The 12,476-nt window shown below is 39.0% G+C and overlaps 1 protein-coding gene across 1 annotated transcript; it reads left to right on the top strand.

The window, feature by feature from the left end:
- The first annotated feature begins 1,400 nt into the window (after positions 1-1,400).
- LOC102722304 (TBC1 domain family member 5 homolog B-like) lies at positions 1,401-5,737 on the top strand. The gene is made up of 5 exons (XM_006656265.3): positions 1,401-1,772; positions 2,112-2,215; positions 2,757-2,933; positions 3,289-4,949; positions 5,352-5,737. Exons 1-5 carry the CDS (start codon positions 1,636-1,638, stop codon positions 5,496-5,498), a joined length of 2,226 nt encoding a protein of 741 aa, XP_006656328.1. The 5' UTR covers positions 1,401-1,635; the 3' UTR covers positions 5,499-5,737.
- Positions 5,738-12,476: the final 6,739 nt, after the last annotated feature.

Raw genomic sequence — 12,476 nt, forward strand, 5'->3', positions numbered from 1 at the left:
TGTATGCCAAATTAAATTGTAGATTTTATGGTTTATAATCGTAGTTTATTTATAATCATATCTTTTAAGTTACTAAGAGCACATATATGAATTTTTTATTCATAAACTATTTTTTATTATAAATATGTGTTTATTTTTTTCAAAGAAAAACAATCAACCCTAGACTCTAAGTAAATGGATCTCATTAGAGCAAGTTCAGCAGTATAGCCAGCTGATGGCTATAAATGGTGTATAGCCAACTTAGTATCAATACATAAAATAGTCATATACTACATAATTAATATCCGACCTTAAGTCTCATACATATATTGTGTCTTGAAGCTCACGTTGCAGCTGGCTACAAATTAATAGTCCGCTTCTCTTGTATCTCCCCTCTTATCTCTTTAAAATATGTTTATAGTTGGTTTATAGTCTGCTATTATACCTGCTCTTAAAAGCCACCTCTGTTAGACGGGGTGATAAAATATTAACGGCTCTAGACAGCTATGAGACCAGTGATAACATGTAGATCGATTTTTTTTTAAATAGAGTGAGTTATGTATAAATAGCTAAATATATATTTTCCCTCTTCTCTGTATGCATCAAAATTCTAGTAGCTGACACGTGTCAAGCTAAAAGTGGATTCCAGGAAATATTGGTATATTAACCGATCCTATGGTTCTTACCTATCGGGCGATAGATTTATCACTTGCCACCGTCGTTTAAAGGAATAACGATATGCGTATTTTGTTACTTTGAATTTAAAACTCGTACAGGGTGAATGTAAATAACATATTTGCAAATGTAAAAGTTAAGGACCGAAAAATCAGTTTTGATAAAAACCTTAAAATTTTAAATTTTGTCATATGAGAACAATTACAAGTAAAACATAGAGATATAAAGTTCCCAGAAATCTATTTACTTTTTTATCTGCATCTCAACTGGCTCACCGGCCAGCCGCTGTGGCACATGGGAGTGAACACTCCAACGCAAACACAGACAGTGTTCTCTGCATTTACCGCACATAACCTGCAGATTAAGGGGGTGGTTGGATCCTTAAATTTTTTTTAAGTCCATGTCACATTGAATATTTAGATACTAATTAAAAGTATTAAATATAGACTATTAATAAAACCCACATTGTACTATAGACTATTTTACGAGACGAATTTATCGAGTTACCATGATCAGCGAATGTGATCGCCTTTGGATTAATTAGATTTAAAAAATTTATCTAATGAAATAGTCTTTATTTATGTCATTAATTTTAGTATCAGTCTATATTTAATACTCCTAATTAACATCCAAACATTCTAACTTAAAAAACAAAAAGTCTATTATCCAAACAGCAGCATCGTCGTAGTTGTGGCATCTACCCGAGTCGAAACATGTCATCGCCTTTGCCGTCCACACGACAGCGGCAACAAACACAAGTCACCGAGACGCTTTCCTCCCCCTGGTTCCTTCTCTTCCCATTTCCCCCAAGGAATCCCCACCTCCCAAGAACGCCCCCCCAATTCCTTCCTTGCCGTGGCCGCGGATCGACCCAGCCGGCGATGATCGCTCCGTCGTTCACCGGGCCTGCGCAACTGCGCGTGCTTTCTTGCCTGATCGGTTAGAGGGCTGGAGCCGGAGCCGGAGCTGAGGCGGCAGGCAATGCCGGAGTCTCCGTCGAGGCAGCGGTTCCTCGGCCTCCGGGGCGCCCGGTGGCGCGCCGATCTCGGCGTGCTCCCGGGCTTCGCCTCCGTGTCCACAGAGGAGTTCCGCCGGGCGGCCGCGGACTCCCGCCGGAGGTCAGGGCCGAGGGGAATTCCGTTCTTGAAATGGCTTTGGTTCCGGCGATGCTTTCCTTTCTTGGAATGCTTAGCTATCTTTATTTTGTTTTGCAATCAATCGTTTGTTTATCATTGCTCGATTAATTCGCGGCAAAAGGTTCGATTTTGATCACCCGTTAGATTCAATGGTAACGAACTGCTGAGCTATTGGAGTGCCCAATTGTACTCAAGCTACAATTTTATGCTTCACTTATGCTATTATTAATTGCTCTGCTTGTTAGTATGGGGAGCAAAAAATGCAAGCTTGTTGGGTCCAAAGTTTTTTGACTCCTGCCTCGTGACATGTTATTGTTGTAGATATGCAAATTTACGGCGGAGGTTGTTAATAGATCCCCATCTTTCAAAGGATGAAGAAAATGCTCCTGACCTTGTTGTGGAGAATCCACTGTCACAGAACCCAGGTGGGTTTGCTCTTGCCCTTCAGTTCATGTCCTCTGAGTTGTCTTTACTTTCATCACCAGGCATTTTTTGAATTAAATACTTGTTGGTTTTGTCTGTTACATATGATGTTCAGTGGTTTTTTGTTAGTATCATAACGGCTACTGAAACAGAACAGCCAAATATATGTTAACTGTTTGGTGCTAGAGTTACATAAGAGGGTCAGGGTGGATTGGGGGAGAAGGTTGTGATATGTTGATTCTGATATTCTCTTACTAAAACTCTAGAAGTAAGAATGAAGCGTAGGAGGTTGTTGAGTCTGCTGAACTGCCAGAAACCATGTTTTTTGTTGCAACATCATCGGCCCTTAGGTGACGATGGATTGCCCAAAATTAACAGAACACATCAATTGGATACTTTCTTGATTCAGCATTATCCTAGGCAATATAAGAAAGTGGCATTGGCTGCATATTTGGTGACATTTTTCTTCACAAACAGATTACTATCTAGTTTCATTGCCTTGTGTTATTTGGTTCTAACCATTATGTTATATCATCAATGCAGAAAGCACTTGGGGCCAATATTTCAGAAATGCAGAACTAGAGAAAATGTTAAACCAAGATCTGTCCCGGCTATATCCTGAATTGGGGAATTTCTTCCAAACAAGCACATGTCAATCCATGCTTGGGCGTATATTGTTAGTTTGGAGCCTTAGATACCCAGAGTTTGGTTACAAACAAGGTAAGCATCGATGCATACACTTCTCATGCAACCTAAAATTCACAGATTCCATCTAAAGATGCAAACTTGCAATACAATATACCTAAAAATGAGGCGTCATAGTCCAAGTGAATTGGTTCCAAGGCCTTAGATTTGGCAATTGATAGTGTATTAATGTAACATTGTGAAGTCCATGGACATTAGCATGTTGAACATAAGTTTGTTTGGACTATAAATTTAATGATAATTATTTCTTCCATGTAGGTAATATCTCTTCATTAATCCAATCAAATATGAAACTACTTTCTAGTGTTCTAACTGCACCAAAGATCCATCTATACTTTTTCGACATAAATAAAATTCCTTCTTTCTGTAGGAATGCATGAGCTCTTGGCCCCTCTTCTCTATGTCCTCCACTCTGATGTGCACTACTTCAAACAAGTCAGGGAGTTTCATGAAGAGCTTTTGGGTGATGATTTTGATGGCCAAACATTTCCTGATAGGATAAAACTGAACAGGAGTGACAGGCCACACACGATTGAGGGTAGTACAGCTAAAATAAGAAGTTTGGAGGATCTTGATCCTAACACGAGGGACCTTTTCTTGATTAATGATGCATATGGAGCAGAGGGGGAACTGGGAATTATTTTGTCAGAAAAGTTTATGGAGCATGATGCTTATTGTATGTTTGAGAATTTGATGCATGGTTTGATGAATGGTGTACAAGGTGTGGTTGCTATTACTGACTTCTATTCTCTCAGTCCTGCGCCGGAATCAAGCACAGGTTTAACACCTGTAAGGGAGGCATCATGTGCAATATATCACTTGCTTGCTAGTGTGGATTCCTCTCTTCACAGTCATTTGGTGGAGTTGGGAGTAGAGCCCCAGTATTTTGGGCTACGATGGCTGAGAGTTCTATTCGGTCGTGAATTTTCACTTGACAATCTTCTGTTTATTTGGGATGAGATCTTCTCTTGTCCTAACCATTCATATTGTGCAGACATAAAGAATCAAGCAGACTATCAGTTTAAGATTTTATGCTCACCTCGTGGTGCCCTGATTTTGTCAATGGCAGTCGCAATGATGCTCCACCTTAGATCTTCCTTGCTAGGAAGTGAACATGCAACTTCATGCCTAGTGAGATTGTTAAATTTTCCTGAAGACATTGACTTAAAAAGCTTGATTAATAAAGCCAAGTTGTTGCAACCTTTTGCTCTAGAAGCAAATTTTCCTTCATCTCCTCTGAGAGGAAAATCTCCCTTGACCCCACCCAACTACTGGGAAGAGACATGGAAGATACTCCAGATGTCAGGAGAGAAAAGAAGTGGTGGTCCAATTAATAGGATAAAGGGAAGAGGCTTGTTCAGAAGAGGTTCATCCAACACTGAGTCAAATGTTTCCAGAACCAAGGATGATAATTTTGAAGATAGCAATTTGACTTCCACTACTGCTGATGAACATCATAGCTCTGGTACAGTTCCAGTAAATTTGACAAGTACACTGTACACGCCTATAGGAGAGCAAACAAGTCATATTGATCAATGTACTGCAGAGAATATCAGGGGCACCTCAAACAATGTAGGGGAGGCAGGACTGCATGAAGGTTATTGCTCCAGTTCTGTTGATATAAGAGATCCTCTTGGAGTTGCATCTGGGAATTTATCAAGAGACAGCAGTACAACATTATCATGTGGTACTGATAATGACCATGAAACTCATCATGCAGATGAGCCATGTGCTTACCATGATGATAAGGTGGTTAGCGAGCCTGACCCACTCGCTGTGCATAACGATAAGATTGATGAAGTGACAATCGCAGCCATTCAAACATGTGCATTGGTGGATTATCAGCAATCACAACAGAATAAACTATGTTTGGTTAATGGAAAATCAGAGAGAAAAGATCAACAGAATTTCTCTGTGCGTGGAGGTGGTCACAAAGAAACATTTCAACTAGGTTCAAGTTCAAATGTGGCTGACAAAGAGTTAATTGAAACATTAAGGTCACTTGGGGAATCTATGGTTGAAAACATTGAGGTAACCATGCTTGACAGAAAGTTATTGATTTTAAGATTTAAAGTACAAAAGTGTTACTACGTATTTCCACTTGAGAGTAACTTACTACTGTACACCCTATTATTTTCTGAACAAAAAACCTGTGGCACACATGTGATATAACTTTACTCCATGGTTGATGCATTTTCATCTTGAGATCCTACTTTATGTTGGTTGTGTGTATAATCCCTATATTCCACTACTAAACACGAGAGTTGGCAATATAGTTCATAATTCCCATATTTTAGTACTGTCCTGTTTTTGTCTAAGATAGTACAAAAGAATGAAGAAGGAACACGTGTAATTCCAGAGGTATAAACAATGCTCAAACCATAAGAACAATATGCTACTTTCTTATTTGGCTGATTTTCTGACTTTTAACAGGTTATTGACTTGTTGTTTCAACCATCACTACACTCGACCTCGCTGGATAAATCACAGGAAATTGTTCTTGGTAACATAGATCAAGCTAAAGCAAAGGCAGCTCTAGAAGGACTCCAGAAGATTAGTGATCTTTTACGTCGAATCTAACATGAGCTATATTTGTGGAAACTTAGAGGAGTAGCTCTAAATATTTGTTCCATACTTTCCTGATAGGTTTTCATAAATTTTTCACACAAGTTTCAACTTGATAATGGAATTATCACAATGGATAAATGGTCCGGTTGCTTTGTAGATATTTTGTATATGCTCCATGTAAGCTGATAAAATAATAACTGTATATTTGAGCAGCTGGCTGATTGTAAAGTGATTCTGGCCTTCCGATTTTATATGGCTTTGCTTTCAAACTGGCAGACCCTATGATGGACAAATGTTTGTTCACATTGCGGGTGGTTGCTTGCGACATATTTGCAAACATAAAATAATTTATGAATAAAACTTTAATATGTATATCCCTAGCAATCTAAATCCAAGGCTGAAAAATAAACTTGGTAAAAGAACCCTAAAATATTAGCTATAAGTTTAAGATTGAAAATTCAAAATTTAGCTTATAAACATAACCAGAAGCAAAAAGATAGGGACGATCCTTTTTCATCTCTATATTTTGATAATGATCAACCACATATGATTGATTTCATCTCATTCGGTGAACTTTTGTTGTTGATAACTTCCTTGTTACAGTAAGTATTTTCCTTGTCTTTTCGCTTTTACTTATATTTATAAGCCAATTTGAGTTTTTAATTTTAAATTTGGAGTTGGTTTTAAGGATTTTTTTACCGAAGTTTATTTTACAACCTAAATACGTGTATATATATATATATATATATATATATATATATATATATATATATATATATATATATATATATATATATATATATATATATATATATATATATATATATATATAGGTTTTACTTACAAATTATTTTTCGTTTATCGTTTGATTTTGTTCTATACAAATGCAACCAATCACCATCTTAATCGAGCTTGTACAACTTCAATAGAAGTTTTATGCCGTGTCGGCATATCAGCTTGCTTGCGCTACAAGATTGGCACATAAAGAAGAGATCATTGAAGAGTGGTCGAGATTTAAGTTCTGTAATGGCAAGATTGTGTGAAAAATGTGCAACAGCAAAATCTCCAAGCAATAGTTATTCATGATGCATTGTAACACATTGCGGTTTTCTGTAACACCGTACATGAGTGATTTCAAAAGCCAAAAGGCAATACGACTCTACTTTCTCATCTTAGAAGTACAAATGCTCCTGTGTGGTTTCCAGCTTTGAACCTGATTTCATCCTGCTGCAAGCAACGAGTGATATCAGTCAACCATACCAAAATGACGGCAAGAATAAACAAGCATTCTGAAAACTTAGTGGCTGTTTTGATCTGGGACTTTTTTTAGTCTATTGTAACATCGGATATTTGAACGTTAATTAGGAGTATTAAATATAGACCGATAACAAAACTAATTACATAAATAAAGGCTATTTCATTAGACAAATTTTTTAAGCCTAACTAATCCACGATTAGCAAATGTTTACTGTAGCATCACATTCGCTAATCATGCACTAATTAGGCTTAATAGATTCGTCTCGTGAAATAGTCTAGAGTATGGGGTGGGTTTTATTAATAGTCTATATTTAATACTTCTAATTAGTATCCAAACATTCGATGTGACAAGGACTTAAAAAATGTCCATAGGAATCCAAACTGGGTCTTAATGCTTGTAACTGATTTGTTATCCTTGCCGCCCAAAGAATACCTGTAAAATTCGCATTTTACTCTGGATAGTTTGGAAAATTACCAATAGGTTGGCAGCAGCTACATTGTACTCTGGATTCCCAATTTCAACCAAAAAAGAAAAGCACAAAAATTCCCATCCACATCAACAAAAATATGATACCGTATCAAACCAAAAAAACCAACTATTTGCTGTGCAATTGCAATACCTCTAAAGATCAAAACAAACATCAGTCTTAGTTAATTAATAAGGAAAATTAAGAAGAAGGGCGTTAAAATTAAGTTGATATACATGATGGAAACCGATATAAGATGTATCAGTTAAAGAAGCTAAAGCAGGGACAGAAACCGAGAAACGTCATCGTCTCGTCGGCTACCTATAGCACTGTATGTTAATTTCAAGCAGAACACAGCCCCTTCAGGATGAACATGAAAATATAAAAAAAAATGTTATTCACACCATAAATATTATCATCAGCAATTTACTGCCTAATACATTGCATTATTTTCAGTTTAGCAGCATATTTACATTACTCATTGATGTATCTGTATTTTGTTGTGCTCAAAATGTAGCATGTCTAATTCTTTCAGGTATTTAAAGATTAGTCTATGGAAAGCACATGATCGAGTCCCTAATTTATGTATTCAGTATTGACTGTATTTAAAGATTAGTCTATGGAAAGCACATGATCGAGTCCCTAATTTATGTATTCAGTATTGACTGTAGGTAGAGTGCTTATCTCATGGTCTTCTCTTCACATTATAATTTCATCATTTATACCTTTATAAACCGCTGTTCTTTATGCCTTTATCTATGCCTTTTACTAACTATTGATTTCTATTGCAGGGTGATGAGATCTATGATTCCACCATGAACCAGACTAATGTCGGAGATGACAATAATAAGTTCTATATCATCCAAGCCTTAGGTTTCTTCAACAACTCTCTCCTCTATCTCTTTGATCAGTTGAGATCAGAATGACATTCCCTCTCTTCTAACAGTTGAGTTATATGAATTTGATCCATGAGGCTATCTTACTTTGATAATTACCTGCTTATTTCACAGAATTGAGTACGCTTCTTTTAGAAGATCAAATGCACCATTCATAAAAGAGTTTTACTTTCATACTTCCTTTTGTACCTCGAGGTACCGGTACCTCGAGGTACCAAATTGTTTCTTACCATTGGATCTAGTAAGTAGGATGTGCACTGTTGGATCCAACGATCAGAAACGATTTGGTACCGCGAGGTACCGGTACCTCGAGATACAAAAGGAAGGATGGAAGTAAAACTCTTCATAAAATGTATTCTGGGTGCATACTTTCAATTTTTCAATCTCTGAATAATGTATAGTGTTTGATAGATCATTAACTGATGTGTTAATTTTAGAATCTGATGTTGGTGGAAGCTTCATGGTTTACAATAGATGGGGGAGGGTAGGTGCACGGGGACAAGCTACATGATCCCTCTCCATCACGTGAACAAGCAGTATATGAATTTGAGGGGAAGTTCCATGACAAAACCAATAACCATTGGTCAGATCGCAAGATCTTTAAATGTTATGCAAAGAAATATACCTGGCTTGCAATGGACTATGGTGAAGCTAACAGGGAAACTGTAAGATTAATTTGTGTTTTCTAATTAGTAATTGTGTTGCAATTTAACACCTGTATTGATTTTAAAACTTTAACCATGATCCCTTCAAATTGGTCCCAGAACAAGAAAGTCAGTCCCACTACTGATCACATGAAAGAAACAAAACTTGAAACTCTACGGTTATCATGCAACAAGTAGCCACTGTGACGAAACAGTTTGTAGAGTGGTCCAGCTTGAGCAAGTGGTGATGCTGCAGCAGCAGCAAGCAGAGCAGAGCAGCCAGCCATATCAAGGCCTTGTTTAGTTTGCAAAAAGATTTTGCAAAAACATCACATCAAAACTTTAAACTCACATTTGAAGTATTAAACGTGGTCTAATTATAAAATAAATTTCAGATTTCGCCTGGAAACCACGAGACGAATCTTTTGAGCCTAATTAATCCGCCATTAGCGCATATTGATTACTGTAGCACTTATGGCTAATCATGTACTAATTAGGCTCAAAAGATTCGTTTCACGATTTCTCACATAACTGTGCAATTAGTTTTTCGTTTTGTCTACGTTTAATATTCTATTTAGGTATCCAAAGATTCGATGTGATGTTTTTGGGTGAAAATTTTTTGGAACTAAACAGCCCCCAAATGCAGGATTTGCATCAGCATCAGCATCAGACTACTCACAGAAACTCAGACTACACTCGACCTCATTACTCTAAACTATCTAATTTAATGCCATTTTGCAGCTCAACAAATCATACATAGAAATTTGCAGATCAACAAATCATACAGTTTGAATGCTTGAATTTTCATGCCTAATACTCGTATTAAGCGATCAGGTATGCAAAACACCTGTGTTTTATGAAGCTAGGCTAATCCAAAATGGAAAAAAAATGTTTCAAGTATTTGTGGAATTTATGTTGTAGGGATTCATGAAGCTAGGGCAATCCAAAAAAGATAAGCTCCGGAGAGTAATGCTTCGGATTGACAGTTCAGATATCACTTTTGCATTTAAATTTAAGGTATGGAAAAAAATGCTTCTTACTCTTGCAAATTTCTGGCATTCTTGTATATTTGTTTTCAGATGTACTTATTAGCTTAATTTAAATACAGGGTAACCGGTTCTTTCAGAAATGCTTGGAGCAACCAAAATTTTAGTTGACTACTCCATTCAGCAATTATGTCTATACACAATTGCACTGTATCTTATATCAAATGCCAGCAAATCAAAATCAAGAATGCCCAAATTCAGGTGAATTTCTGATTCAGCAATTACCATACAAAAATGGGAGGGAGTCAATGACTCCATATAGTCTGTTTGTTCTTTCTGTCGTGAGGATAATTAATTAATTAAAGGTCACACAATGCTTATGTGCTCATCAAGCAAGATATGTGAATGCACGTACATACGACTGGTCGGCGAACGGGGGCGGAGAGGGCGGCGGGCCGGCGCCGGCGAACGGGGGGCGGAGGGCGACGACCAGGAGGGAGGCGGGGGGGGGGGGGGGTCGGCTAACTGGGGGGCGGAGACGGCGACAACGATGGAGGGAGGCGGCAGGTCCGCGACTTGGGGGCGGATGCGGCGGGCGCGGCGACGACTATGGAGGGAGGCGGCGCAGGCAGAGGGGCGGCGCTGCGGTGGAGGCGGCGTGAAGGGTCGAGGCGACGTGAGGGGTGATGTGAGGCCGTGAGGGGCGCTGGGGCAAAGGGGGAGATGCTATGCGAGGGATGATCCAAGCCGTTGATTGCAAGATGGATGGATGTGGGCCGTTGGATTCGAGAGGTGAGGACGTAGAAGTGAGGATCTCAGCTGGTGCATTGTAGGGTGATATAGGTCAATAAAAACCGTCGCTAATATTACTCAGGGAGAGAGTCGTTTGCGGTTGAAGTACACAATCCGATAGCGAGTGAGTCACGTTAGAATTTTTTTTCTTTGGGATATTAAACATGGTGCTTGGCTTATTATGAAGGGAATATCTCTTCCTCTTTCTTTAAAAAAATACAGGAAATACCCGCTACATCTGTACCCAATAAAGTATTTTCCTTCTTTGAGAATCACAAAGACCATTCGGCTGAGAAGGGTCGTGGAGTGAGCCGAGCTAGATTAAGAGTATTTTCAAGAGGAGTTATCCATACAATTAAATTTTAGGAATTAACTTAAAAACATATGTGTTCTCAATACAAGTTATTCACTTTTTTCCTTCTTTTAGACGAAGTGTAATTTTTATGCTCAATATTTTTTTATGGACCCAATACATGAGTTTTGGGGAGTGAAATATTAGAACTATCTTGAAGATACTCTTGTGCAAGACCTAAAGCAACCGACACAAAAACTGCGAAACAGTTTGGGTTACGTTAGTTTGCTAGAGTGTGCGGGTTGATCCCAAAACTTAAATTTAGGGTTGAAACGATACAAACCCAACGGTCTTATATTTTCAATTATGCTTATGTTTATAAGACAAAATTTAAATTTAAAAACTTCAAAAAATTTCAAATGCGCCGGCGGGCGGCATCGGCGCCTGAGCGCCGGTAGCGGGAGGCGCGGTGGTGGAGGAGGGCGCCAGCAGCGGGAGGGTCTCGGCGCGGGCGGGCGACGTCGTCGGGCGGCATCGGCTGGGCCGGAGGGCGGCGAGTCGGGCTGGCCCGAGCACCGGCAGCGGAGGCACGGTGGTGGAGGAGGGCGCCGGCAGCGGGAGGGTCTCGACGTGGGCGGGCGACGTCGGCTGGGCCGGAGGGGCAGCGAGTCAGGTTGGCCCGAGCGCCCAGCGGGAGGCGCGACGACGGAGGAGGGCGCCGACAGCGGGAGGGTCTTTGGCGTTGTCGGACGACATCGTCTGGGCCGGAGGGGCGGGGAGTCGGGCTGGCCCGAGCGCCGACAGCGGGAGGCGCGATGGCGGAGGATGGCGCCGGCGGTGGGAGGATCTCGACGCGGGCGGGCGGCACCACCGGTCGCTGCTCTGGATCTCTCTTCCCTCGTTTACGATTTTTTGGTCCGGTTCAATGAGGAAGACAGGGGCAAAATAATACTGTTTGTAATTAATTTCACAGAAAATACATCTAAAATGCATAAATGAGCTAAAATGACAAAACATCGAAGCCCACCCAGTTAAGTATGGCTCTTTATCAAAACCTATTTGTGTGATGGCATAGCACCAAAACCAACGTTGAGCAGCGACGAAATCTCAAATTTCTCTTTGATCTTCCATATTAATTCAAACTCTCGATAAGACCCCATATTATATGTTCACACGTTTAATGGCATTTTAGACTCCTAATAAGTACACTCTTTCTTAAACAAAAGATAAAGGGGACAATATTTTTCTTCTTCCTGGATCACGAAGACCATTGAGGTAAAACGGTAAATTCCTGTATCATGCATTTTATGATTTAAAAAATTACAAAATGATACAGCAACATTAACTGCATTTTTTTCCTTTGCTTATGTAAGCCACCCCCATCTTATATTTTCAGCCTTTGATATTGATCGCTACGAATATATATATAAAAATTTTATTTATAAATTATTTTTCGTCTACAGATATATCATTACAATCATCCCTAGATGATCATACGTGGTCATCCTTTCATTTTTTAGAGAAACAATGAAATAATATATTTGTAAAAAATTATAAATAGAATTTTTATATATGTGTTCTCAGTGATCTAAAATCAAAGGTCAAAAAATATACTACAATAAAAACTCAAAACCAGTTATAAATTTAAGATTGAAA

The sequence above is a fragment of the Oryza brachyantha genome, chromosome 6, assembly GCF_000231095.2.
Source record: "Oryza brachyantha chromosome 6, ObraRS2, whole genome shotgun sequence".
In the NCBI taxonomy this organism is placed as follows: Eukaryota; Viridiplantae; Streptophyta; class Magnoliopsida; order Poales; family Poaceae; genus Oryza; species Oryza brachyantha.